The sequence below is a fragment of the Leptonotus elevatus genome, chromosome 4 (genome assembly GCF_054856555.1).
Source record: "Leptonotus elevatus isolate MCC_2025b chromosome 4, RoL_Lele_1.0, whole genome shotgun sequence".
NCBI classification, from domain to species: Eukaryota; Metazoa; Chordata; class Actinopteri; order Syngnathiformes; family Syngnathidae; genus Leptonotus; species Leptonotus elevatus.
The window spans coordinates 1,529,258-1,557,238 of record NC_141242.1 but is presented as its reverse complement, the minus strand read 5'-3'; the positions used below and the strand labels follow the sequence as shown (position 1 = coordinate 1,557,238).

Genomic DNA, 27,981 nt, shown 5'->3' with positions numbered 1-27,981 from the left:
AGAACGAATCACAATTTCAACTCTCTTATGTGTATCTAATGTTGTGGCTATTGATTCGCACAGTTGAATAAAAATCTAGGGACCATTCATTAGACATGTTGTAGTTTATTTAGCTACGAACAGCCAAAATGAAAAGAATAAACCTTTTAGCTTGTGTGTTTCAAACAGAGGTGCAAAAACATTTGCAGCACTGACTCAACTGCTGTACTTAAGTATCGGCTGTAAATGTACTTAAGTACAAAAGTAAACATTTACTATCAATTACAAACAACACCTTTTTTTTTGTCATGTTGGTACAAAGAAAAAATGCAAACAAAAATAAAATAGTTGAGTGTTTGCATTGAGAAGAGAAAACCAAACCTGGTAGATGTCGCTAATGTTAGCTTAGGCTAAGGAACAGAAGGTACACACACCTGTTTTCAAATGTAGGGCGTAAAAGAATAAAGTGGTCCAAAAAAAATAAATACTCAAGTAAAATACAGATATCTGAAAAAATCTACTTAAGTACAGCAACAAACAATTTGTATTCGGTTACTTCTCAACACTGCTTCTAAAACGGGTGCGAAAAGTAGCCAGTATGAAAGATCCAAGTGTCCAAAATGCAAGGCGTCACTTCACCGGGCCTTCTTCCGGGCCGCCGTGACGCTGCCCCACACTTCGGTGTAAAGCAGCGTGCCCGCGAACACCACGGCCGTGCCCGCCCAGTGCCACGCCGTGAAGGGGTTCCGGAAGTACAAGATGGAGAAGATGAGGCTGAGGAACTTCCTCAGCGTCACCACCAGGGTGACGGTGAGCGAGGCGCACTCGGTGGTCAGGATGAACACGCCGCGGATGCACACGTACCTGAGGGGCGGCGGTTAAAGGGAGGCAACAACGTCAAGGTGCGATCGCCCCCCCCCCCCCCGCGGGGGCGGTGGGGGGAAAAAAAAAAAGGATACTGCGTGATGACGTTGACCAGCAGGTAGAGCCACATAATCGGAATATTCAGTTGGAGAACCGGAACGAGCACTGGAGCTGCAAAAGGGAATATATTTGTTGAGTAAGCAAACAAAAGCAGCTTCATAAAATATGCTGTCACCATTGAATATTTTTAGAATCCATTAATCAATTCAATGATTCATTTGAATTTTGCATTCAAGTCTATTACAAAAGCTTTTTTTCCACTGATTACTGTTTATTAACCACGGATTGGTGTTTATTTCGTACTGGATTTGTAATAATGAAACAATTAAAAGGTGGATTTGATGTTGTACTACGTTACCGGTTGGGTCATTGATTTCCAAAGTAAAAACAGATGTTTTGCAAATGTCTTATTTTGATTAAACACAGAAGATAATCATTCTTTTTTTCATGAAGGACGACAGAAATCCGTCAACAATTACTGTTGATATGCTGAAATCAGAGGATTTGGACCATTTTCAATTAAAAAATGACTCCAAACGATTACTTGATTCTTAAAATAGTTATCAATTAATTAGATGATCAATTACTTGTCGATTAATCGATTCATTTTGACAGCTGAAGCGCTATCGTACACTTTTTCAAGTCCAATTTAAGGAACAGAAAATATTAGGGCTGAGTGTCGATTCTAATTTCCTCAATCGATTTGATTTCGATTCACAAGGATTCAGTTCGATCCGATTTGCTTCAATTCAATCGATATTGATTAATTATGGAACATCAATTCTTCTTAAAAATCAAATCTCGACAAATTCCCCCCAAAAATTTGCGAAGGTCATAAATGGTTCAATAATTGTAAATAAAGAAGTGCAATAAGTCCGGTCTTTCATTAATGTAAGAAAATACTTTTAAATTCATGTGAACAATAAATTTCAAAAAAAGAGTAAGACACAAAAAAAAAATTGCCTTTAAAATTCTATTTTCTTATGAATTTATGGGAAAAAGGAGAAATCATCAGGCTCAAAAAGGAGAATCGATCTCATCCCTCGAAAATCTGCCTGCGAGTTTTGTTTTATGCATCGCTGCTCTTTTAAGTGGCAGTTTTTGGGAGTCGCGCCGACGATGGGAAAACGCCAACGGCCTGAAAGTGATCCCGATGGCGATGGCGATGGCGACTCACCGCTCTGACTGAAGCGGACGCTGTGGTCGTAGATGTCCGCGGAGAGCAGCAGGAAGCCCGGCAGAGGCAGGAAATGCTGCGAGGGACAAAACAAACCCCCGAAGGACGCCGTCGTCGTCGGTCACAAGACGGATGACGGCGTCCAACGACGACGAGCAGGACAAACGCCGTATTCAGGATGAGGACAAACAACTCACGTTATAAAAAAGAGCCTCTTTGGAGTGTTTGCCGAACTTCTTGTAGAGCGTCTCTTGGAAAATTCCCATCCGCGCCGACATGAGCAGCGCAAACGTCAACATGGCGATGCCTGCGTGGGCGGCGACCAATCCGTTCGTCAAGCGGGACAAACAGAACACAATGGATCAAGTGCGGGGGGGTCGCTTGACTTTCAACCAAATGAGCACATTTGAGCTCTCTTTTTAAAAGCCCCCCCCCCCCGTTCTTTTGATACTTGCTTTTAAAAAAGACATATTTTGCCCTAACAGTCGTCTCGTGTCGCCGACAAGCTCACCAACAAGCCAACGCGAGAAGGCATAAAATCCTTCCTCCTCCGAGCCCTCGTTGGCCACATTCTGCACAAAGCGGAGACAATTTTTGCAGCTCGCGTGAAAGCCGACGACGCGGCGGCGCCGGCCGACTCACCACTTGCTTCGCCGACATGACGGTGCAGATGAAGATGCCGGCCGAGACCAACGCGATGGACAAATACTTGCTGGCGGAATATCTGCGCGAGGGCCGAGGACAGAGGCAGAAAGTTGGACGAGAGGCAGCGAGAGGGAGCAGAAGAAAGTGAGAGGGCCGTCCACCTTTTCTTCAGGATGACGATGCCCAAGATCATGTTGGCGATGAGGGAGCCCTGCAAGCACGCAACACGTCGCGGGAGACACCATTTTGCAATTGTTTGCGTTTGGGCCCGACTGGCATGGAAATGGATTTGTTTTTGGGCAGATGACGATTTTTTTGCAGAAAAAATACAGATCGCAATGATTCATTATGGGGGGGTATCAGGCGATTCTTTTTTTTTTCATCGTAATTAATCGCATGACTTCAGTAGTTAACGCACGATTAATCGCAATTTTTACAACTGTTCGAAATGTACGATAAAATATTTTCTTCTACGTTTTTATGCTCTTGTTAACATAAAGGAGGAAAAACGGAAAACTGTCCAAAAACGATATTGATTTGTGTTGGTCATTTTTCTGCCACTAGATGGCATAATTGCATTTGTAAGACGTTCTAATCGTTAACATGAAGTCATTTTTATTGAAAAATTCGATTACATTTAACATTTTATTAAATGAATTAATAATTAATAAATATTAAAATAAAATAAATATTAATTTAAAAAATATATATATATAATTTAAATATTAAAAATATTATTAATTAATTATTATTAATTAAAAAAAAATTAAATGTTTTTTTATTTTTTATAAATAATAAAATGGAAAAATACTGGCACTAAAATAACTTAAAATTAACTCAAAATTAATTTTGACACCCTTCATAGATAACGTATAAAATAACAGCAGAAATAAATTCTTGCCGATTCCTTACCGATCTGAAGATCATGTGCAGCGGCAGGGCGATGTTAAAGTTGAGAGCGTAGTTGTTGATCACGCTGACCGTGAAGAACATGGTCACCATGATCACGTAGTTGCTGGCGGGAAAGAAGACGGCGATGACGTCACACGGGGCCAAACGCCGGGCGGCGGCGGCGGCGGCGCTTTTGAAAGCGCTCACCTGACGGGGATGGCGGGCTTCTTGGTGCCCAGACGCGTCTCCAAGATGAATCCCTCCAACGCGATGAACACAAACTGCGCAAATGTGACGATGTTGCCGCATCCTGGGAACTCTCTGAGGAACGCAAGGAAGGGACGATCCAAACTCATCGGGGGGGAACGTAAACATCATCCTGAGATCCCAACACAGCGTGAAGCCCCTCCCAAAAACCATTTGACGTCGAAATGAACAAATCTAATCATTTTCTCACATTGAAACAAATAGAAATGACCAAAATAACAAGGAAAATAGCAGGCTATAACATTCATTTGATAAATTATTCATTAAAACTTTGCATCTGCTTTTTGCATCCAAATGAATTCATGCAGGCTCCTTGTGGCGTGCACAATTTGGCCACCAGGGGCAGTAGAATTCCGTTGATCTCTACGTCTATATCAATCTGACAGAGCTGTTGCTTCAACGTGACATCGAGTTATGAGCAGCTTTCAGGAAAAACTAAATGCAGCAATTAAGTACTGTGATGTCCTCACATGTGGGCAAGGAGAGACACTTCATTGAATGGTACAAAGTTACAGTCAAACACAAAAACAAAATGAGAACACGCAAGCAACTACTGTCGACCACAAATCCTTACTGTTCGTCACTAACTAGGCCACGCCCCTAAAAGCAGACGTCAAACACAATACTACATAAAGTATGTGCTTTTTTTTATTTAACAAAAAAAATACAGTTATTTTGTTTATATTCTCTTATGTTTATATACAATACAGTGCTATGTTTCTTGATTAAAAAACTTGTCACAAAAATGTTTTGGGGGGGGCTTAGATGAATGAATGATTTTTCGCTTCATTTCAATGGATAAAATTGATTTGACAGAAGAGCAATTCGAGCTACATCATGGAACGTACACAGCTCGTAAATGGAGGTAGCGCGGTACTGTATATCGAATTTGGTCCAAAGTGCATCAAGTCCATGCAAGCGTGTGCGTGACTAACCTGACAAGCAGTTCGAGAGACACCACATTGCTACAACATCCGACAAAAACCAGAATGATGGCAAAAACGGTGCCCATGGCGGCTCGCGACAGGCACCCGCTTGTGCGCGTGAAATGCAAGTTGTAAAAGTAAAATGTTAACAAAACAAAAGCATGCCGCCTGCCAAGGTGCAATTTGAGGCCACTCGAGAGGCCGCCTGCTTGCCTGCTTCCCAAACACGTCAAGTCGTCCGCGTTTCCGGGTTTCCAATGGCTCACGGGAGTTGTAGTACAAGTTGAAAAGCATAGCAAAACGAGCACACAAGAGACACAATTCGCCTGTTTCTTGGTTGTTTCAAATATAAACACGCTACCAAATTGCTTTTAATTTAAACACTCGTTTTAATATATACCGGTGCCTTCATACTGCCTCACAATGTTAGCATTTAAAAAACAATAAAACACTGAATGTTGAAAGAACGGTCACCAGAGTGGGCTCCGCCAACATGCGCACAATTAGACGATCTTTGCGGGCGAGGACGTGGCGTAACTGAAGCGTTAGCAAGCTAGCTAACGGGTCACTCCAACCAGATTGGGAGGAATCAACAGTTTAGTCCCCGTCAACGTCTATCAGTCGCGGGCTTGAATTCGCCCGCAGCTCGGTCACCTGAGATACAAACGCCGGCCGCAGACAACATGATCTCACTCACGGACTCGCAAAGTAAGTGCTTTTCACTTGGCGCTTCTTTCCATTGGCATTTTGGCGTAAAAAGCCGGTTTTAGGTTGAGCTATTTGTATGGGGGTGTCCTCTTCTTTTGGCTGACTTAAATGCTATTGGCTGAGGACCTCGTGACGTCACTGTAAAGGAGGAAGTAAAAGATGCCACATTGTGTTGTTGTTAAAAAGAATGAAACGCTCCATATTGTATATTTATGAATTAATTATATCTAATAAAGAGTACATTTTATAGGTCTTCAAGCGTCGGTACCATTTGCTGTCGTTCAATTTGTTTTGTTTTTGCATTCCTTGCAATTTCTCTACATTTCGGTAAATTTCCATTTATCGCGGGATGCATACGTTCCAGGCCCACCTGCTATAGGTAACAATCCGTGATATAGAGAGACCTACCCCCTTTTTTTTTTAAATATAGTTTTACCTCTCACACACGTTTAAAACACATTTACATTTATTAAAACACCTTTAAACGTATGAGAACACTTTTCATAGATTTTATGGCTGTTAGATGTTGTTCATATTTGTGGTTGCACTGTCATTTTTTTCCTTGCAGAAATCGGAATGGGCCTGACGGGCTTCGGCATCTTTTTCCTCGTCTTTGGCATGATGCTCTTTTTTGACAAAGCTCTCCTGGCCATTGGAAATGTGAGTTGAGCCCAAGAGTCAGCGTCTCAAAACGGCGTCGCTCATTTTCAACTTTGACATTCTTCCAGATTCTGTTCGTCTCGGGTTTGTCTTTCGTCATCGGCCTGGAGCGGACGTTTCGATTCTTCTTCCAGAGGCACAAAGCCAAAGCCACCGGCTTCTTCCTAGGAGGCGTGTTTGTCGTTCTGATTGGCTGGCCCATCATCGGCGTCCTCTTTGAGATCTACGGCTTTTTCCTCTTATTTAGGTCCATTTCACAGCCCAATTCGATTTCATCTGGCACTGGGTCGGCTCTTAACTTGCGTTTCTCTGCTTCCTTCAGGGGATTCTTCCCGGTGGCGGTGGGCTTCATCAGGCGGATCCCGGTGCTCGGCTCGTTGCTCAGTTTACCAGGGCTCAGGACTGTAAGTATACCTTGCCTAAAAAGTCACATTTTCAGTAAGTGGGAGCTTTCGAGCCTTTATTGACTTTCTCTTTTTTTCTCTTTCAGCTCGTGGACAAAATTGGCGAGAGCAACAACATGGTATAACGTTAAAAATGTATAAAAATAAACTATTGATGCTGTTATTGCCACTCCAGAGCTGTGACTGATCCGACAGTTTTCCTCAATGAGGAGGGAACTTTTTTTCTATTTATTATTTTTGACCTCGTTGCCTTTGGACTGTGTCTGGTTTGCTGTCTGTTATTTGTGGACTGACCAAAGCAGGATTCCCGAAGTCTCACTGGAAGTTTTGACTTTAAAGACAACATAGTTGTGACTTTTTGTTCTTTTTTTTCCCCCTCGTTTAAATTTGTTTTTGTTTGTTAAATGTTACGATACTGTATTGTTGAAATACTGTGCAAGTCTTTTACTGCAGGCGTATAAAAAATGATTATGTTATTGTCACTTTGGCAAGTACGTGCTTGAAATAAAGTGTCTCTTTTTTTAAAAAACGTTTGTTAATTATCCATAATATCTTTCCATCCATCCGTTGACCCATCTACAGTGAATATAAAAAGTCTACACACCCCGGTTGAAATGCGGTTTTGTCAATCATAAGTAAAAATCTAAAGAGTAACAAAATATTTGCTCATTCCGCATCTGGTTCGAATGAGAGCCACGACGCATTCTCAAACCCCTGCGGCGACGACGTCATTAACAGCATGTCACATGTTCCAAACATGATTGGACGTGGCAGCCTGAGCAGCTCATGTCGGGTTCAAGTCGAGGTCACTCACCGGTTGCCACATGACTTGAACCACAAACGGCGTATCTGCTACCTGGGAAAAGGGTGACCACTTGAATTCACTTCTTCACCCCTTCACGAGCACCACCCAATTACCAAACCATCAACACGAGACAAAAAAACACAATCTAAACCTAAAAAGCAGATCTTGAATATTTACAGTCAGGCCATAAATTTTGGAACATGAAGATAATACAAAACAAGATGTTTGAATTTAGGTTCTTCTTGACCTCTCATCGCTGCTGTTCTGACGATGGTGGCTTGGCATACTGAAATTTGGGTCATGGTGCCCCCAGCTGGCCGCTTTGGGAATTGGGGTCAGTGGGGCCCTCTGTGGTCCTGACGTAAGCAGAGTGAGCACGTGTGACATCACTCGGCTGCCTTCATCTGCTTTTTGTCTGTTCAGAAGATAAACTTAAGATCAGCTAAACTAAGCAATGCTAAATAAGCTAAAAACAAACAAACCAAGATGAGCTAAAATAGGAAACTCGGGCAATCAATCAAGTGTGGTTGACCTTTTTTTTGGGGGGGGGGGGGTAAATAACCATATTTTGACAAAGTAGGAGTACATAGTACAGATGTGTGTTTTGAAATGTAGGGAGAAAAGTAAAAAAAAAAAATCAAGTCAAGTCGAGAATGATATCTGAAAAATGTAATTAAGTACAGTAACCAATTGAAAATCTCTCTCTCTCCCTCCAAGAAAAAAAAAAATCATATTCTGAAAAGAAAGTCCTAATAGTACAAAAAAGCTTAGATTTTACTGTTGATATGACAACTTCTTTCTCTCATATGCAGAGCCGCTCATATCCAATCTCGACTGCCCCCTAGTGGCCAAGGAGGCGTCCACACTAGGAGGAGGCCCGCAGAATTCCAAAGCATGAAATTCTTCTTGCGCTTTTCGGGTCGCGGGAGCTTTAGCAGGGAAGCTATCTGGCCTGGCCTCTCCTCAGCCACTTCGTCTTCCGTGGTGGGAGAAAGCATTAAATCATGACGCACAAACCGCTTCGTTATGTTGTGTATGCTTTTATAAGGTACAATGTTGTACAGTGCATTTTTCTTATACTACAATTTTTTTTTATTTTTTTTTACATGAATGGCATTTCTATTCATTTCACTGAGAAATTGTCACGGTCTGAAGGTTTTTGTGGCGCAGGCGCAAGAGAGTGAAAAGCAAAACCAGGGAGTAATGGCTAAAAGAATTTGCTTACAAACAAACACACACACATACAAATAGAAAACAGGGCTCTTTTGAATAATAATAAAAACATTTTCACTAAAATTGACAAAAGTCCCCCAAAACAAGATTCAAAGTAACAGACCGAAACGGAATAAAGTAATCGCAATAAGAAAAGTCTGAGGAAAACATGACTGACGGTGACCGCAACATAACAACCAACTGACAAAGACAGAAAGACAAGAAAACTGACAAGACAACGAGGCACACCTGGATTTGACGCGAGTGTCTGGAGGGAGCTGTCACAAGGAACCGGGATGACGAGAACGGGTGAAAACAAAAACCAGACGAGACAACGTGAAAAAGGGACAAACCGAAACAAGGAGCAAAACTCAGTCGAATCAAAACAAAGTCAACTCAGAGATCATGGCAGGAACGATGACTTGCTTTGAGTTGAGAGCGTGGAGCAAATCCAACTTGTATGTCGAGGGCTCACTGTATTCTGTTTGGATGAAGACATTGAGTGCATGTGAGACGGTTCGTAAGCGTCCGCCGGCTCTCTGGAGAGGCGAGCGAGTGCTTCGGCAAGACGTTTCGTTTCTTGCAGCGTGCACAACTCTCAGATGAGCTTTTACGGTAAATCTGCCGGCCGGCGGCAGTTGGCTTCATGTGTCCTCCACAGGAAAACTCACATGCAAAAAGGGAACCATGGAATGGGTCGAGGCTGTTCTGTACCGACGACGTGGGCCACCATTTTGTGCCTCTGACCAATTTGTAAATGAGGATATCATACGCAGAGAACACCTGCAGATGATATGAGCCATGATTTGCTGGAAAACTCAAAATATTTGGGATTCTTGACTCATTTAGCCATTTTCCAGCAGTAAGAAGTTCATATTTTGTCTATAATTCATTATTTTTCAAAATAATACCTTTAAAAACACGTTTTGCAACTTGCTGTCGACCGAAAATGACACGTATGCTCAGGGCTCAGCTATCGACCAATCGCGTGGCTCAGTTTGAACGTCACATGACCAAACCCAAAGAACAGCTGAAAACAGATTGGTCGTTACCTGAGTTCTGAGCACCTGTGATGTCACGTGCAGTCGAAAATGTGTTTTAAAAATATTAATAGTCAATGAAAAATAATGAAGTTATCAAATGAATTCTAAACAAAATATATATATTTTTTATCAACTTTCTATTGTTGAAAATGGCCAAATGAGTCTCATCGTATCCCTTTTAGTGTTTCGATATCTGACAGACATTTTTTGTTTGAGTCCCTGTTATACATTTTATTTGTCACATTAACGGTGGAAAAGTTATGAAATGATTCACCTTGGTGTCCCCCTGAACAAGGATGAAACTTTACTGATAATTTGTCGTTTTATTTGTTATCTCTGTGAATCGCCATGAATTACCGTAACACAACATAATTCACCAAATCACCGTAAGAGCTGAAAGATATTTCAAAGTAACCCACGCAAACAATAATCAAAAACCGTGTACATGTACAAACATAAGTTCTCATCATTTTTACATTTTGCCTTTTCATGGGGGCTACTAATATAAAACAGGACATTTCGACGCTGAGCAACAAACTTTTAGAGCATACTTACGCTAGGACGCTACCGTGTGTATAAACAGCACTAAACCGGAAGTGCATCTTCAAAATAAAAGCGTTAATCCCAAACCGGAAGTGACACCTAGCATTTGAACAGTGGTGTGTAGACTTTTTATATCCACTGCAGCTTTCGTGCATCTCCTTTGTTGATAATTTTATAGCTTTCATTTCGTGAACGGAAATAAATACATAATACTGTTTTTTCCATAACTGTATGAATAACTTTAGCAATGGCTGCCCTTTTTTGTATAATAATAGCAATAATAATAATAATAATAGTAATAATAATAGTAATAGTAATAAAAATCATGCATTTTTTTACTTGAGCCGCTGCCCCCCAAAATGTTTGCTGGTGGTGCTCTTCGGAAGCAGCAAGGTGACTGCGGTGTTTTTTGTTTTTTTTTGACGTTTGTTGCATTTTGTCATCACGCTGACACGGCACCGGTGCTCAAGACTTCATATGTAAACTGAGATGCCGCAGGAGGATCGCTGCTCATCGGGCACATTATGTGGACACTGAGAGATACACAATGCTGTGAGAAAGTATTTTTGTATTTATTTATTTTTTCTTTTGCATAAGCACCCCACTGTCATGTTGAAGATCAAGCAAAAATGTCAATATCAGACAAAGAGAATCCAAGGAAACATGACATGCAGTTTTTAAATGGTGATTTAATATATGAAGTAAAAACAAAAGTGTTCAAAGTTACCTGGTTCTGTGTGTCCACTCACTCCCCGTCCAGTCATGGCGACCAGTCCACTCACGCCCCGCTTAGTCAGGGAGACCAGTCTACTCACGTCCTGTTCCGTCATGGCGACCAGTCTACTCACGCCCTGTCCAGCCATGGCGACCAGTCTACTCACGTCCCAACCAGTCATGGCGACTAGTCCACTCACGTCCCATCCAGTCATGGCGACCAGTCCACTGATGTTCCGTCGAGTCATGGCGTCCAGTCCATTCGCGTCCCGTCCAGTCATGGCGACCAGTCTACTCACGTCCTGTTCCGTCATGGCGACCAGTCTACTTACGTCCTGTCCAGCCATGGCGACCAGTCCATTCGCGCCCCGTCCAGTCATGGCGACCAGTGCACTTGCGTCCCATCCAGTCATGGCGACCAGTCCACTGACGTCCAGTCGAGTCATGGCGTCCAGTTCATTCGCGTCCCGTCCAGTCATGGCGACCAGTCTACTCACGTCCCGTTCCGTCATGGCGACCAGTCTACTTACGTCCTGTCCAGCCATGGCGACCAGTCTACTCACGTTCCAACCAGTCATGGCGACTAGTCCACTCACGTCCCATCCAGTCATGGCGACCAGTCCACTGACGACCCGTCCAGTCATGGCGTCCAATCCACTCGCGTCCCATCCAGTCATGGCGACCAGTCCACTGATGTCCCGTCCAGCCATGGTGACCAGTCTACTCACGTCCCGTTCCGTCATGGCGACCAGTCTACTCACGTTCTGTCCAGCCACGGCGACCAGTCCACTCACGTTCCGTTTCGTCATGGCGACCAGTCCATTCGGGTCTCATCCAGTCATGGCGACCAGTCCACTGACATCCCGTCCAGTCATGGCGTCCAGTCCATTCGTGTCCCGTCCAGTCATGGCGACCAGTGCACTGATGTCCCGTCCAGTCATGGTGTCCAGTCCATTCACGTCCCGCCCAGTCATGGCGTCCAGTCAATTCGCGCCCGACCAGTCATGGCGACCAGTCCACTCACGTCCTATCCAGTCATGGCGACTAGTCCACTCACGTCCCGTGCAGTCATTTGGGCCCAGTCTTCCTTGCACAATTGCTTTCATTTAGCGCCACTGGAGGCTTTTCCAGCATGAACTGCCTTTTTAAGGTCCTGCCACTGCAATTCATGGTCCAATCAATCACAGAAAGCCGTCCAGGTCCTGAAAGAAAAAAGCAGCCACAGAACACTACCACTACGTCATGCTGTGTTGAATTAATCATATATATATTTTTTTTAAAGGAAAAATATTTAACATAGGCGCTTTGCAAGTTTTTAAAAATGAATTTGATCTAACATAAGACCGCTAGCTTCACGCTAATAATAAGGCAAAACAGCATAGATGTTGAGCTAAAGGAAATTAGCATTGATGATATATGGTAATTATGTTTTTACACAAGCAGCATACAACCTCGCTGCTCTCTAGGAACAATCGCTATTACTAGTTGGGGACCTTCTCTGCCTCTTTTTTGTGTTGTTAATTCTACTGGATCTCTTCCAGATAAGCTCAGTGCTGCCCAGCATGTTGTGGCGCATTTTGGCATGAAACTCCAAATCAGGACTTGCCTGTACGCGTCCGAAAGCCACAAAGTTTGCTTGCGCATCAAAATCAACGAGATGGTGGGGGTTGTCTGCTGATTGTGCAGGTGTGCCCCCCACAAATGGTGAAACGTTTCAAGCAATTGTGAGTAATCTTGCAGGAATGCCGCCGGGCTGGGCCGTGCCGGGCCGGCCGGGCCGGGCTGGGCCGGGCCTCTCAGCTCGCCTTCACTGAGAGGAAATGATGGCTGTGCCCTTAATTATTAAACAAGTGTGTCAGCAGCCCACCCTGATGGAGGTAATGCAAACAGGAAGTGGCTCAGCGAGAAAGGGGCTTCGATGGATGGCGGCGGGGTGGGGGGGGTTAAGGGTTGCCGTCGCCGGCCCATGGGGGATTTTCAAGCATGGGAGATCCAATAGTGCCCATTAAGCATTTTTGATTTATTTATTTATTTTGTTGACGTTGTTAACATGGAGAGGTTTCATGAAGCATGGCAGTGTCATGTTTCCGTTATGTGGGGGTCGGCTTTTTCTTTGTTATGGCTGTTCTCGTGGTTTTTGTCTGTGGTTGGTGTTTTTTGTCTTGTGTTCCCGGTTTTCTTCCCTTGTCTCGTTATGTCGAACCACGTCCACCATTGCTATGCATTGCCTATGTTACGCGTCAAGTCGTCCGTCACAGCAAGTCAAGTTAAGGCAAATCAGGTCCTGTCACGTCACTTCCATTCCAGTCCACTCACGTCCCGTCCAGTCATGGCGACCAGTCCACTCACGTCCCGTCCAGTCATGGCGACCAGTCCACCCACGCCCCGTCCAGTCATGGCGACCAGTCCACTCACGTCCCGTCCAGTCATGGCGACCAGTCCACTCACGCCCCGTCCAGCCATGGCGACCAGTCCGCTCACATCCCGCCCAGTCATGGCGACCAGTCCACCCACGCCCCGTCCAGTCATGGCGACCAGTCCACTCACGTCCCATCCAGGCATGGCGACCAGTCCACTCACGTCCCATCCAGTCATGGCGACCAGTCCACTCACGTCCCGTCCAGTCATGGCGACCAGTCCACTCACGTCCCGCCCAGTCATGGCGACCAGTCCACCCACGCCCCGTCCAGTCAAGGCGACCAGTCCACTCACGCCCCATCCAGTCATGGCGACCAGTCCACTCACGTCCCATCCAGTCATGGCGACCAGTCCACTCACGTCCCGTCCAGTCATGATTGTCCGCTCACCTTTCTTCCTATGGTTAATAAAAGTACAATGAATACCTTCAAAAACAAAAATTGCCACTTTGAAAATGACATCACATGTTCTCAGAGCAGGTGTGTGTGCGTGCGTCTGGCCTGCCTGTCTACCTGTCTGTCTGTCTGTCTGTCTGTCTGTCTGTGCGCAGTGGTGCATTTGCAGAGGACGAGGCTCTCACGTTGCGCTGAGGTTACCGTACAGAAAGGAAACGAGAGAGACACTCACCATCTGCCGGCCAATGTTCTCGCAGCATCGCCACAAGTGGGAGTGAATCATTTTGCCACCTCCAGCGTGCGTGTGTGCGTGTGTGCGTGTGTGCGTGTGTGCGTGGCTGCGTGCCCACATATTCTGCATGGCTGCGTCTCCTCCAAGGTTATTATAGTTTGGGAATTTTCCTTTTAGTTTTTATTTCGTTTTGAGTTTTGCTCTTTAAATGTAGTTAGCTTTAATTAGTTTTTAGGGTGCTTCTGTTAGTTTTAGTTTAGTTTCAGAATTCGTTTTTTTTTTTAAGTGTATAAGTTTTGCGCAAAATTTCTTACCTCGCGTTACATTTCAGCTGACTTAATAAATGAAAAAGCAGGCGAGCCGAGCCAAAAGTCAAGACGCAAATGTGTCACCTCGGAGTGACGTCGTCTGAAGATGCTTTCCTATTGGCTGCTGCTTGAAGACATCATTTCTGTGCGACACACTTCGTCTTTAGTCCAATTAAAAAAATATACTTCAAATCACATTTAAAATCATGTCATGCATTAAATTATTACCAAAAACTAAAACAAAGGACTTTTTCGCTACAATTATAGTTAGTTTTGTAAACATAAAATGTAGTTTCAGTTAATTTGCTTAAAAAAAAAAGAAGCATTTTCGGTTTTATTTTATTTGGTTAACGATAAAAAAAACAAAATTCTAGTTTTATTCCCCCCAAAACAACCCCCCCCCCCAAAACGCCCCCCCCCCCCCCCCCGTTAGTTTTCGTTAACTAAAATCAACTTGGTCTACTCAAATGTTTCCTCCCTCAAAGAGTGGTAGGAACTAAGCGGGACTAAGTTCATTCTTTTGTTTTCCTGTGCATTCTGGGAATTTTAAAGTTGGTGAGGTTTCGATCTTGGTCGTCCTGTTACCCAAAATCTGTATTTGTTTGAGTCTATTTGTTTATTTTTGAATGCAACAGCATCAATTAAAAAGCATAAATGCCACGTGGCGTCTATATTTTCATGTGTTTACAAATCTGTATTGGTACTCAAGTGCAGAGTATGAGTCATTTTTTCGCCCCCCCCGCTAAGCAGTGTCCACATCTTGTGTGCCAGCTTGGCTAAACAAGTGGCAGAAATCAAGCTGAATATTTCATGCAGACAGCTGTTAGTTAGTCAGTGAGTAGCGTGGAGATGATCGATACGAGTACATTTGTCTTACATGACAAGTGTATTGATCGTTTGAAATGCTGCTGAGAGGACAAAACGCTGATGGCGGCCTCCATGATGAAGCAAGATAGCTGCAGTGGAGCTAACTAGAGCCACAGTAGCGGATTTTCACCACTAGCTTAGCCTGTTAGCTGCTAAGCAGTGAGCTACGTTTTTGTGCTCGCCAACATTATGTTAGTGTTTTTGTGAGTCTTTGGAAAAGACTGTGGAAAAATGGAACATTGTTTCTAAAATGAAAAGGCAGGATGGAGGCGGATTCATTCTTAAATTTTTCTCATTATACACGGCAGCTAGCGTGACAACACTTCCTGATCCCTTATCAGCTGACTAAACACTAACCAATCAGAAGCTAGCATACTTTAGGTCAGTGACGGAGAGCAGCAGATTCGACACATCAACTTAGCTACTTGTACAAAAAAATACCAAAATGTATGAAGGTGTAAATAATAATTCTGGAAACATAAATGTACGAGTAAATAAACATTTTAACAAATGAACTTAAATGCTTGATCCTCAGAGGCGTCTTTGTCGCTGGCCGTACACAACGCTTCAAAGTGCGAATGCTTAACATCATATGGTTCATCTCTGCTAAAGCAATTACTAGCTCCTTAATTGGAAACCCGACTGAAAAGTATTGGCACAAGCATCCGAGTAGTACGCTGCGTGTATTTCTCGTAAGTTGCTTCTTTCTTCTTCTTGCAAATCTGCCACTTTATAATGCCGCAAATGTAAGATTTTTTTCAAATTTGCAAATGTTTTTCTTGTAATATTGCCCCCCCTAATTTTTTTTTTTTATACGTGGCCCTAATATGACGTTGTATAATGAATACAGAGTACATAAATGTGACTTGCCATAGCTAAATTAGAATATCGGCAATCGGCCTCCTTGTAAGGCTGGGCGATAAAAAACGCTATATTCAATTCAAGGTATAAATATTGCCGAAGCTAGAGATTTTGACTCCACCCTTTTACCGCGGTAGCGCATGTTGATGACGTCACCGCATTGCACATGTTGATGACTTCATCACAGCGGTTTAAGGCGGCCATCTTGACTCGTCCTCACGCGACTGTCAACTTCAACGCTGCCTTAAAATTGTATTTAATTGCCAATTAAGGACGCTAAGAAAAGGAATTAGTCTGTTAATTAGTCTGTCATTGAATGATACGACATACGTCTGCGGCGTTAGCAACTAGCCACTAACGGGAGCACAAACAAATGACAGCGTTCGGCGAGCCAAACTGCAGCTGCATTCAAAGTCGGACATTTCAAAGTCGGACAGAAAAAAGTCCATCAATCATTAGTAATTGCAAATATCTAAAAACAATGTAAGCTATCTATCAATCTATTAAATCTGGCATACATTAAGAAGAATGACGGGTGTGATACCACTGTTTGATATCACTTTTTTTTAACGACTTTTAATTTTGATTTTCGATTTGCACAATAAATGTTATCCAAAGTCAATTTATTCTTTCATTGTTTAAAAAAAAAAAATCCATATAGCTTCTATAAAGGACTATGTAAACCAGTAAGCAAATTATTTATTTAAAAACCATTACCGTGAAGGGATGCAGTTTATACCAGGATATGAATTTTGGGCCCTACCTTCTTGACTACTAATACTCGGTATCCGTATCGGCCGTGACAAAAGCATATCCATCCATGTCTATTAGAAAAACACTAAAACACCAACTGATCCTTAAAAATTTATTGGAGTAAATAGAAGATGAAATCAGAAGTGATCTAATAAAACTAAAAAGAAAAAGTAATGAGTACCCTTGCATAGATCACAGACCGTGCCTCTGTCTTCACACACATTCGCATCATCCTCAGTAAACACAACATGACAATGATGCTTGAATACAATCACTTTGCTTGACTTGGGCATGGAAAACAAAAACAAAAACAAAAAACTTCCAGAGTCCAACTGTCAACAGTCCAGCACAAACTCCCCGAAGGACAAAGCGGCGTCGTTTGTGTGTGTGTGTGTGCGTGTGTGTGTGTGTGTGTGTGTGTGTGTGTTGTTCTCATTGGAGAGAGTTCAGTGTGAGGAACTACTTGTAGCCCTTAAACGTCCTCGCTCGCCTCTTTTTGCCAGCAAAACCCTGAACGGACGCCACATCCGTGCGATGAGGTCACAACTCCAGCAAGGGGGGGAGGTGGGTGGCACATATGGAGGCAAGGGTTTCTTTTTCCAAAAATGATCATAACAATAACACGTGGAGGAAAGAAAACAAGGCGTATCTCATAGTTGAAAGGCAAAAGCTCATGCAGTCGTCGGTGGACCATGCAGCGCGTTTCCTTAAGGGATATTTCATCAGAGCAGCTTTTAGCGGTGGAAATATGCAAACAAATATTATTAAAATCCAAATTAGAACTGGAAAAACCAAATCTCCCACTTTTGTCCAGTAATAATGATGGTACGCGTCTCACTTATCCATGTTAAGTGCCACAACCGAAAGGAACGACGACACCCTCGTCTTTGTGTTCTTATACTGGATTACAATATGTACATCCATACGTGTTTCTGCATCATTTGTAGCAATTCAATTCCTTCAAGTAAGTATTAGGACTAGTTTAGCAGGTGATGGTCGTCACTAAGTGCACGTTGGGCCTTAATTGAGACACTGAGCACTGGAGTGGGCGAACTCCAGTTTGCTCATTTTGAAGATAAAGGGAGACTTTGCAGTTATCAAACGTAAAAACTGTCGGTGTACAGTGGACAGACACTCGCATATGCGCAATGCAATGTTTTTTTTGGTCCCCCGTTATTTGCGACATTCTCTGCTTATTTGCGTAATTTATTTTCATGGCATTTATTATACGCATCAGTTAATCACTGGTTTTGCTATTTGCAGTCAGGCCAGCAAGTAGCAAGGCTCCACTGTAGGGCTGGGATAAAAAAAAAGAAAGTTGTATAAGTCGACTAAAAATGTCTGCCTCGAAGCTCAGCCGGACACATGTTTGCGTCTCTGTCCATGTTTCTGCACGGACCGTTTCTGCAGACGCACGCAGTGGACAGGAAGTTATTGAGCCCATTGTAGCTACTAGCTAACAGGCAGCTCCAGTCGTTTTCTCATGACCTATTGTCTGTAAGTGACTTTTAAGACACTATTACATGTTTAATGTAGATAAGATGATGTATGTGTGACCTTAATGGTGGTTAGTGTTTTTTTTAAAACCTTAAATGGTTAATTGCTAGCGCGCTAATGCTAATCGTGATTGCTAACCATTTAGCATAGGCAAATTTTTGGGGGTCGTTAATAGCGCTCATGCGCAGAAGATAATAGTTGTATCCACTCAATTCAGCTCATGTACATAGACACAAAGATGTATGTGTGAACTAAATGGTGGTTAGTCACTAGTGTGTTTACCTAAAGAGGTAATCGCTAGCGAGATAATGCTAGTGGCGCTTGCTAACCGTTTAGCATAGGCTAATATTTTTGGTCTTTAATAGTGCTCATGCGCTGAAGATAATAGTTGTATCCACTCAATTCAGCTCATGTACATAGCTAGAAAAATGTACAGTACAGGCCACAAGTTTGGACACACTTTTTTATTCAATGCATTTTGATGTGGAGTTATGTACTTAACAAAAAAAGGTGAATTAACTGATTTTTTTTCTTCATATGTTAGATTCTTTAAAATAGCCATCCTTTGCTCTGGTTACTTTTTTTTTTTTTTGCATACTTTTGTCATTCTTACGTCTGGGAACTCCTTAAAAAACGGTTGGAAAACCCTTTCAGGTGACTACCTTTTGAAGCTTATCGAGAGAATGCCAAGAATGTGCAAAAAAAAGTAATCAGAGAAAACGGTGCTTATTTATTTATGTATTTAATTGATTTAATTGATTATTTTGTGTTTGATAGTTGTCATAGTTGTCGTCATCGTTTTGATGCCATCAGTGAGATTCTACAATGTGCACAGTCATGAAAATAAAGCATAGTATTGAATAAGTGGGTGTGTCCAAACTTTTGGCCTGTATGTGTGAACTAAATGGTGGTTAGTGTTTGTTTACCTTAAGAGATAAACGCTAGCATGTTGATGCTAATCACAATTGCTAACTGTTTAGCATAGGCTAATTTTGTTGGTGTTCAATAATGCATGAGTACTTATATTAACTCAATTCAACTCATGTTCCACTTTATTGGATTAACAAAAAACAAACAAATTACGGGGATTATTTGATGGAATATTTGATAGGATAGATTACAAAGAGATTAGACAGAAAGATTTAAAAGGATAGTGATGGCCCTAGTCCACTGTGAAACTGACAGTAAAATGATCTGTGGGAAGAGCAACCCTACTGTGTCTCATATTTACTTTTGAAGAAACACCCACGCCTGAGACAACCAATCATAGACCAAATCTACATTCAGGAAAAGAAGAACACACACAAAAAAAAACGGCCCCTTTCTTGCTAATGAGACGAGCAAACAAAAGCAGAGCAACAGTAGCTGAGAATCTTTCAATCATTAAGCGAATACTGGTCAAAATCATCCGGGTTTTGTCTTTTGTTCCAAAATTTGACATATAAGGGACAGTCCATTATTGCCCTTAGCCCTCATTTTCCGGATTCGTCAGCGCAACTTCCACTTCCCAAATGAAATAGGCTTCACCCCTGGTGAGGTTCAGAGATGAATAAAGACTTAGAAGTAAGTCATATTATTTTTTTTTAAATAATCTGTTGTGATATATTTGATGGACGTTTGGAGTTATACCGCTATTGTACTAGTCTTTCAGGCGGCAAACAAGATGATACTGACCAGCATCCAACCTATTCAATATGAAGACTTTTGACATTTAGGGTAGGAGGCTATCCATTATTACACATATACATTTTCCTGATTCATTGGTGCAACACTGGGCCAGCTCCCATTTCCAAGACGGTCAAAACATCCCAGAAAGCAAAGTTTTTCTCCATCTTTCATGATGGACATTTGATAGATGTTTGGATTTAGACCACAATTGCTATTAGACTTAAAAAACAACAACACTAAATCTAATCACAGTTTGTTTCTTTTCCTTCAGGTAGCCCAGATAGATGATCCTGTGCCGCACTCAACCAGTTAAAAATGAAGACTTTTGACATATAGGGGGCAGTCCATTCTTACACTTAACAGGTTTCCTGATTCATCAGAACAACATTGGGCCAACTCCCATTTTCAAGATGTCTGTGCCCAAACTCGGCTTCAGACAAAACATCGCCGAAAGTGAGCTTCAGAGATTCATAGCAGACACAAAAAGTAAGTAGCACTTGTTATTTGTAATATTTTATGAAATATTGATCAAATTGACTTCTCCGACCACTATTGCACTCAACTTTTGTTTTCAAATCAAAAGTTTTCATTATATTTGACAAAATATCAAACTCTGAAGAAAAACAACAAACTGTCAAATCACATACCAAGAAGAAGTAAAAATAAACCCTACAGATATTATTGCAACCATAAAAGTTTGAATCCCTCTCCAAAATTGGAGTTGGCCCACTCGAGCTTTAGTGGCTCAATTCTACTGGAAAAAACAACAACTTGTCAGTGGCAATTGGTGATTTTGCAGCAGCGTTCCAAAATAGATAGGTTTTTAGCCATTTTTACACGCACACACGCACACACGCTCAAGTAAAACGTCCGAGACACTAACAATGTATTGCTGTTCAGAGTGCACGTTTTGTTGAGGGGAGCTGGGACGCATAGCACCATTCAAAGTCAGCCACGAAAGGGCAACGAATGAAAGAACGAGCAATCGAAACGGGACATAATCACATCGTTGCTATGCTGTCACTTGTGCAAGGTTGACCGTGTCAGAGTCAGTAATACAGTACAAAGGTAGTAAATTATACCAGGAACCCCCACCACACCCCCCCACCCTCCTATCGTTAGCAACAAACTGAAAACTAACCATTCAGCTGATAATAATGTAAGAAGCAGAGGGAGCAAAAAAAACAAAATGTGATCCTGCCCGAGCACCATGAAGGGCAGCCACTGCAGCAAGATTCTGACATTCAAACAACACTGCAGCAGTCCACCTATTTTTATTGATTTTACACACGCACGCACACGCACCCCCCCCCCACACACACACACTTATTATTATTATTATTAATATTATTATTATTATTATTATTATTAATATTATTTCATTAATTGACTGTGTTCATTACACATTCCACCTTAGCTGCAGACAGGTGATCTTGTATATATGAATAAAAGTAATAATAATTATAACAATAATACTAATAATAATAGAATAAAAAATAAATAGTATATGGAACTTAAAATGATGCCGTAAATAATAAGAGCAATGCATTCATTTAAAATGTAACATTAAAAAATAACGTTTCGATTGTAGCTGCAGTGGAACCATTAAAAACAAACCCCCAAAAATCTTAGATACAATTTATTATATGTAATCAAATAAAGAAACTTCCCAATTTCATTGTATGTGTATTATTTCTCTTAGAAAACAATGCAACAAATATGAGGTCTAATAGAAGCACATGATATAGCTACAGAAATAAAAAACACAAATATTATGACATGTAAGTAAGTAAGTAAATAATTCATTTAGTGTAACTGCAGCAAGCTGGAATAATTACAGAACTACAATTTTAAATGAAAAAGTATGCAAATCGAAAATATAGTAACTTAAATTTTAAACTAATATTGATTTCATGAGTTAAATTAAATTCATGTATTTGATGTGAACTCATTGACTGCATTTGACGAGTATACTTTTTTCTACAAGGATGGGTCGGACTTGGGCAGGTTCTGACTGACGCTGCTCTAACGTAAAGCTTGGAAACAACTTTACTGATGCACAACCTCCAGTAGGTGGCAGTGGTGCCCCAATTTAGATACAAGTTCGGACCAGTTTGTCAGTCCACTGGGAGAAACGGCGTGACATTTCAAGGTAAAATTTAAAATCATACTAATTGAAAATAATACCAAAATCAAAATGTAATGCATAGATGACCAAAAAAAAACAATTTATTTATTTATTTTTCCGAATTGATGTTTAAGACAAGAAGTTCCAGCCTTGCTGCAATGAGTCTACAATGGTTAAAAACTACAGTCAAAAAAGTATCAAATACATACTTGTAATAAAAAATACTGAAAGTGACAAATTGAATAGTTCAATAATTGAACAATATAAAATAAATGGATGAATAATAAAAAAATAATGTCATTCTTCAAAATGACAAACTGCAGCCGAAAGGAAGCATGTGCAAAGTGTGCACTATTGTGTGTACTTAAATGCCCGAGTGCTGCAGTGAGTGATGTGAAGCATTCGTGTGAGTGTGCGTGTGTGTGTGTGTGTGTGTGTGTGGGTGTGTGTGTGTGTATGCTTGTGTCACACACACGCCTACAGCTTGCGTTGTGATCGAGGAACTAAACGTACTAAAGAGTCCCTCAGGATGGAGAGTTGGAACAATCTCTCTCCAAATCAACATTCTGATTGTGCGTAGCGTCAGTGACAAAACACAAAAAAAAGAGATGCAGCGTGAGGATGAAACCGTGCTTTTTCTTCCCCCACAACCCCCCCACCCCTACCCTTTTTAAGTGCTCGTGTGATGGCGATGATACTTTGGGATGCTCACATTCAATATTGCACCACAGCAGTTTGAAGCGGTATGGCTGAACGAATGATGGGAGGAAGGATGGAAGGAACAAACCAAAAAAGAAAGGAAGGAACCAAGGAATAGAAGGAAGGAAATAAACAAGGAAGGGAGGAATTAAGTTCAGGAAAAAGGAAGGAAAGAAGGGTGGAGCGATAGAAGAGTGGAAAGAAGCTATGAAAAATCAAAGGACAGAAGGAAGGAAGGATGATGGAAGGAAGGACGGAAGCAAGGAAAAAATAAAAGGAAGGAAGGACAGATGGAAAGAAATTAAAAAACAGGGACAGAAGGAAGGATGAAAAGGAAGAATGAATGAGGATGGTAGGAAGGAATGACGGAAAGGGAGTGGGAGAAAGAAAAAAGCGACGTACAGAGGGAAAGAAGAAAGGAAAGAAAGAAATAAAAGGGACGAAGGAATGAAGGATAGTGCAAGGAAGGACGGTGGAAGTAAGGAAAGATTCAAAGAGAAGGAAGCAAGGAAGATACGAAAGAATGAATGAAGCATGGAAGGAAGGAAGGAAGGAAGGAAGGAAGGACGGACAGAAGAACGTAGGGAAGGAAGCCCTGCATTGAAACTTGCATTTGCGTTTGCAAGGACCTGACTGAGGTAGAGACCCTGTTTGGATGCACAGAGCACAAAAAACAAACAACCGACGAAAGCCAGGCATGAATAAACGATGGTGGAAACCTGCAAATGTTCCTTTTGTTTTTGGATCGGTAAACATGGAAAGTACATTACGTCGCTGCTTGCTTAATCGTCATGATGCCAAAACCAGCTTGTGCATGTTATTTTGTTTTCTTTTTCACTCACTCGTCCGGCTTATGGTTCTGCTTCTTCTTCATATTACGACAAAGATCTGAAGCAGCACTGCTGAAGCTCCCACGTCCCACGACTACCAAGAGGCACTTCCACTGGACCTGGTGGTGAGCGGAATTAAAGGCACTAGCAACTCATGTCCAAAGATTTCCAATCGTTCCAATACTGCGCGTCGTCAATTTGGTGTCCAAACGCAAAACCTGATGAGGAAATTGAACCGAGGCTCATGCACTGCGCTATGGTAACTTACTTGATGGTTAAATGCAGTTTGGATACTTGGATTTCCTAAAGTGGCTAAATTGTGGCTTGGGATATATTGGGAATGCAATGCATTTTGGGCTTTCATTTAGTTTCCCTGACCAAAAAAGGACACTGCAGAGTGCCTGAGTTGCAACAAGCTGCTTACTCATGTCATGCATTAAATATGCCAGGATACAAAAGTACTGAAAGTCCGTAGACCATAATGCAGGTTACGTTTTCTCATGCTATGATCTCATTTCGGAAGTGTCCCCTTAAGATGGAACATTCAAATCCTGTGTTTGTAAATATGTCAAGTCAACTCAAACCCTCATCCGGCGCCTTTGGTGCAAAAACATGGGACGGCGATCCCAACAGAACATCCTCTCCGTGATGGCAAGTACCTATACGTCTGGTTGCATGCGTGGAAATGGAACGTCGGTCATCATGCGTCAAGCTCTGCCGAAGGGCGGTCTAGATCGTTCGGCCGGCCCGCGGTTCCACTGCCGATGTCCCGGGAAACGAGCGGACTTGTTTACATCCAGGTTGGTCTTCCTCCTATAAGGTGCTTTTTGCGGAACGGTTAGATCCTTCCAAGGGGTGATGGGGAGGAAGTGGAGTGCGAGTGGGTGGCAGCGGTGGTGAGGATCCAACATCTACTGTAGCTTTTTTTCAAGGTTGCGATGACTTTTCCGCAGCGTTGGTTCTCGGTATTCCATGCATTATATTGCCTGATTAGACAAGAGTGTGCTCTGCATCCTAACACCTAGATGTGTATATTTGGGGTTATCAATACTTCTTTAGTTTGGAGGAAGGGAGAGTGTTTGGGGGTACATACTTGCAGGATTAGAAGAATTGATTAGCCTATCTAAGTGTTGTCTACTCTAACAGTGTTAGCTTCTTCTCTATAGTTTTTTTTTTTAGCAGGATTTTATAAGCCTAACAGGTGGTCCACCCCACCGTGGTTCTGGTGCCTAAACATCTGTGAGCAGCTTGTTCTTGTTCACACAGTTCTGGTTGGCTATAGTGCAGTTGCCAGTTCTGAGGTTGGCCTCCCGGAAGTTGTCGATGCTGTTGTTCAGGTCGCCGTCGATCTCCATGTACTCTGACTTGCTGACGACAGAGGAACTGCGGCGGCTGGAGTTGGTGTCGGACGGGATGTTGGGATTGCTGACGTTGAGCAGCTGAGCCTGTTCCTCTCCCTCCGTCTCCCTGTGGTAGAAGTAGTTGAAGTTGGACACAATAACGGGCACGGGCAAAGCAATGGTCAACACTCCGGCGATGGCGCACAGAGATCCCACGATCTTGCCCCCGATGGTGACAGGCACCATGTCGCCGTAACCCACGGTGGTCATGGACACCACCGCCCACCAGAAAGCGTCAGGGATGCTTCTGAAAAAGGAACCCTGCTCCTCTGCCTCGGCGAAGAAAACTGCGCTGGAGAATAAGATGACGCCAATGAACAGGAAGAAGATGAGCAGTCCCAGCTCTCGCATGCTGGCCTTGAGGGTCTGCCCCAAAATCTGCAATCCTTTGGAGTGTCGGGAAAGCTTGAAGATCCGAAACACCCGGACCAGACGGATCACCCTGAGTATTGCCAAAGACGTGGCCTGCTCCCCCACCCCCTCTGTTTCGGGGTCTTCGGCCAGCTCGGTGCCCAGCGTGATAAAGTAGGGGATGATGGCCACAATGTCTATGGTGTTCATCATGTTCTTGAAGAAGGCCGGTTTGCTGGGGCACGCCAGAAAGCGTACTATCAACTCAAAGGAGAACCAGATGATGCAGAGCGTCTCGATGACGAAGAAGGGGTCTGTGAGGATGTTTGGTTTGTAGTAGATGGTGACGTTACCTACAGTCTCAAATTGGCTCATGGGTTCCTCCTTGAGCTGGGGTATCGTCTCCAAACAAAATATGACGATGGAGATGAGGATGACCATGACGGACACGATGGCAATCCCCCTGGCCGTGCCCGAGCTCTCTGGGTGCTCAAAGAGCAGCCAGATCTGACGCTGGAACTCCTTCTCGGGCAGGGGTCGCTCCTCCTCCCTGATAAAGCCCTCGTCTTCTCGGAACCTCTCCATGGCATCCACCCCTAGCTCGTAGAACTTGATCTCCTCCGAGAACATATCCAAAGGGACGTTGACGGGCCTTCGCAGCCTCCCCCCGGACTGGTAGTAGTACAGGATGGCGTCGAAGCTGGGCCGGTTCCTATCGAAGAAGTACTCATTTCGCAGGGGGTCGAAGTAACGCATGCGCTTCTTGGGGTTGCCCAGCAGCGTCTCCGGGAATTGAGAGAGGGTCTTGAGCTGCGTCTCGAACCTAAGGCCGGCTATGTTGATGACCACCCTCTCGCAGCACTCGTGGTCGTTATGGTCTGGAGGCGGGTAGGCGTCCTGGGGGTGGCCCGGTACGGCCGAGGTCTCGTCCACGTTGTCTCCTGAGACCACCGTCATTTTGGGTGAGGGGGTACGGCTCGGGGATGCTGTTAGCCTGAAAGGGCAGATGTGCGGGTCGGGGGCCAATTGGGACTTTCTCGACTTCCTGCGCCCCTTAAAGTGCTGGGAATGTCCCCGCACCCCCAGGACACGAGGGGCTGGTTGGCTGAATTTGCCTCAGTGCGGCTCCACTGCGGTTCTCGCTGACTTGACCATTGCTGCTCTCCAACACCGCTGCCTCTGCCACCCGGAGAGAGAGAGCAAGGGAGAGAGAGGGAAGCAGAAGGAGGAGGAGGTTGTTGGTGGTGGTGGTGGCGGAGGGGAGGGGGGGAAATAATGGGATCAAACAGCGAACACAGAAAGATATTTGCCTGCTCAGCATTTTCTCCACTTTACTTATTTATTTATTTACTTCTTTCGGCTCAATTAGCGAGGTGCTTACACAAACTAGGAAACGCTTTGCAAAAAAGTGTCGCCGTCACTCCGCTTGCCTCGTCACTGCAGTTTGGAGGCATGACACCACTTAAGTTTGGAGCTCAAAGGGCAGACGCGGCCCGCAGTTTTTTGACGCATAACATTTCAGAACCGAGCTTTTTTAGGTGCACAGGCGTGGCGGCTTTCTAGTCGCAAACGCTGACGAGATCTCTACGCTACTTTTGTGCGTCTTACCTTGGGGTGACGTTGGCGGATGAGGGGGTCTCCGAGACGTCTTGCGCTCTGGTCAAAGCACCCATGTGAAGTGTTTCACATGTCCAGTCGAGAGATGGGAAGAAAAAACAACAAGAAGAATGAAAAAAAGCAAAACAATCACATGGCTGCCGGGATGCAGGAGAAGGAGGAGGCGGTGGCAGGATGCAGGCTGGAGCTTCCTCACAGTGCACTGCGGGAGGAGATGTGGCTTTTTGCGTGTGCTTTTTTTTTTTTTTTTTTTAACGCTGCAATTCCAAAAGGGGAGGGTGGGGGAAAGGTGGAGGATGGAAGCGAGTGGTGGGGGTGGGGGTGGGGGGCTACATTAAAGGAGCCATACGCCAGCCCTTGACGTTATCCAGACATCAGCAGAAACCGGTGGAGAGCTAGCAAGTGAGCGGCTCCCATCCACGCTGGGGGAGGGGGAGGGGGATTGGCCAACGTTAAAAACGAGGGGAAGAAGAAGAAGAAATGCACAGCTGATGGAGGGAATGTTTCCTCTGCGGCCTTTTTACTTGCAAGTGGACGCATGGATGGATGGATGCATGGATGGAGGAGGGAGGAGAGAGGAGAGAGGCTGTAGCAGTGAGAGCGAGAGAGAGAGAGAGCGAGAGGAGGAGTTGGAGCTTTCGACGCAATGCAGAGCGACTCTTGAAAGCAGCAGAAGCAGCAGCACAACTTGTGTCGTGTTTGCATGCAGCAGCAGCGCCAGCAGGCGCAATACAGCACAAAGGCCAAAACGAAACAAATTGGATCCAGATCGGTTGAGGAACAGGATTTGCACCTCGGGAGAGAATTGCAGCATCGGGGATGCATGTGCAGTTGTACACACATTCAAATGATGCTTTGCAGAAGGCCAATAAGAAGGAACTGTCAGAAAAGTCAGAGTCATATTCATAAAAAAATTGCTATTTAGTTTTATACCACCCTATTTCATATGATATGGAATGTTATGGTACCTTAGTACCTAATGTTTGTTTTCATACTACTGATGCAGTCAATTAAATGTACTCAATCAGCTATACTATAACATTTAGGCTATTTGTTGAC

The 27,981-nt window shown here is 43.4% G+C and overlaps 3 protein-coding genes and 1 long non-coding RNA gene across 7 annotated transcripts in view; 2 read left to right on the top strand and 2 right to left on the bottom strand.

Annotated features, from left to right (window-relative positions):
• Positions 1-89: 89 nt before the first annotated feature.
• Positions 90-5,233, bottom strand: slc35b4 (solute carrier family 35 member B4). Its single transcript, XM_086074375.1, has 10 exons — positions 4,819-5,233; positions 3,824-3,937; positions 3,638-3,740; positions 2,887-2,936; positions 2,723-2,804; positions 2,592-2,652; positions 2,278-2,387; positions 2,081-2,156; positions 939-1,014; positions 90-843 (listed from the first exon to the last, which is right to left on the bottom strand). Exons 1-10 carry the CDS (start codon positions 4,893-4,895, stop codon positions 615-617), a joined length of 978 nt encoding a protein of 325 aa, XP_085930501.1. The 5' UTR covers positions 4,896-5,233; the 3' UTR covers positions 90-614.
• A 95-nt stretch (positions 5,234-5,328) lies between these two features.
• Positions 5,329-7,104, top strand: golt1bb (golgi transport 1Bb). The gene is made up of 5 exons (XM_086074376.1): positions 5,329-5,517; positions 6,086-6,177; positions 6,246-6,424; positions 6,500-6,581; positions 6,668-7,104. The coding sequence occupies exons 1-5, from the start codon at positions 5,493-5,495 to the stop codon at positions 6,704-6,706; spliced, it is 417 nt and encodes a 138-aa protein (XP_085930502.1). The 5' UTR covers positions 5,329-5,492; the 3' UTR covers positions 6,707-7,104.
• Positions 7,105-16,830: 9,726 nt separating this feature from the next.
• On the bottom strand, positions 16,831-27,179 carry LOC147174940 (potassium voltage-gated channel subfamily A member 1-like). Its single transcript, XM_086074498.1, has 2 exons — positions 26,914-27,179; positions 16,831-26,484 (listed from the first exon to the last, which is right to left on the bottom strand). The coding sequence occupies exon 2, from the start codon at positions 26,260-26,262 to the stop codon at positions 24,784-24,786; it is 1,479 nt and encodes a 492-aa protein (XP_085930624.1). The 5' UTR covers positions 26,263-26,484; positions 26,914-27,179; the 3' UTR covers positions 16,831-24,783.
• Positions 18,038-27,981, top strand: part of LOC147174936 (uncharacterized) — a 55,783-nt gene continuing 45,839 nt past the window's right edge. For 3 of the 4 annotated variants that reach the window (XR_015094673.1, XR_015094672.1, XR_015094674.1), the window contains exons 1-3: positions 18,038-18,229; positions 20,169-20,383; positions 21,885-22,049. This is a non-coding gene — a long non-coding RNA (uncharacterized LOC147174936). The remainder of the gene's footprint in view (positions 18,230-20,168; positions 20,384-21,884; positions 22,050-27,981) is intronic. The other variant, XR_015094671.1, reaches the window with a different exon arrangement.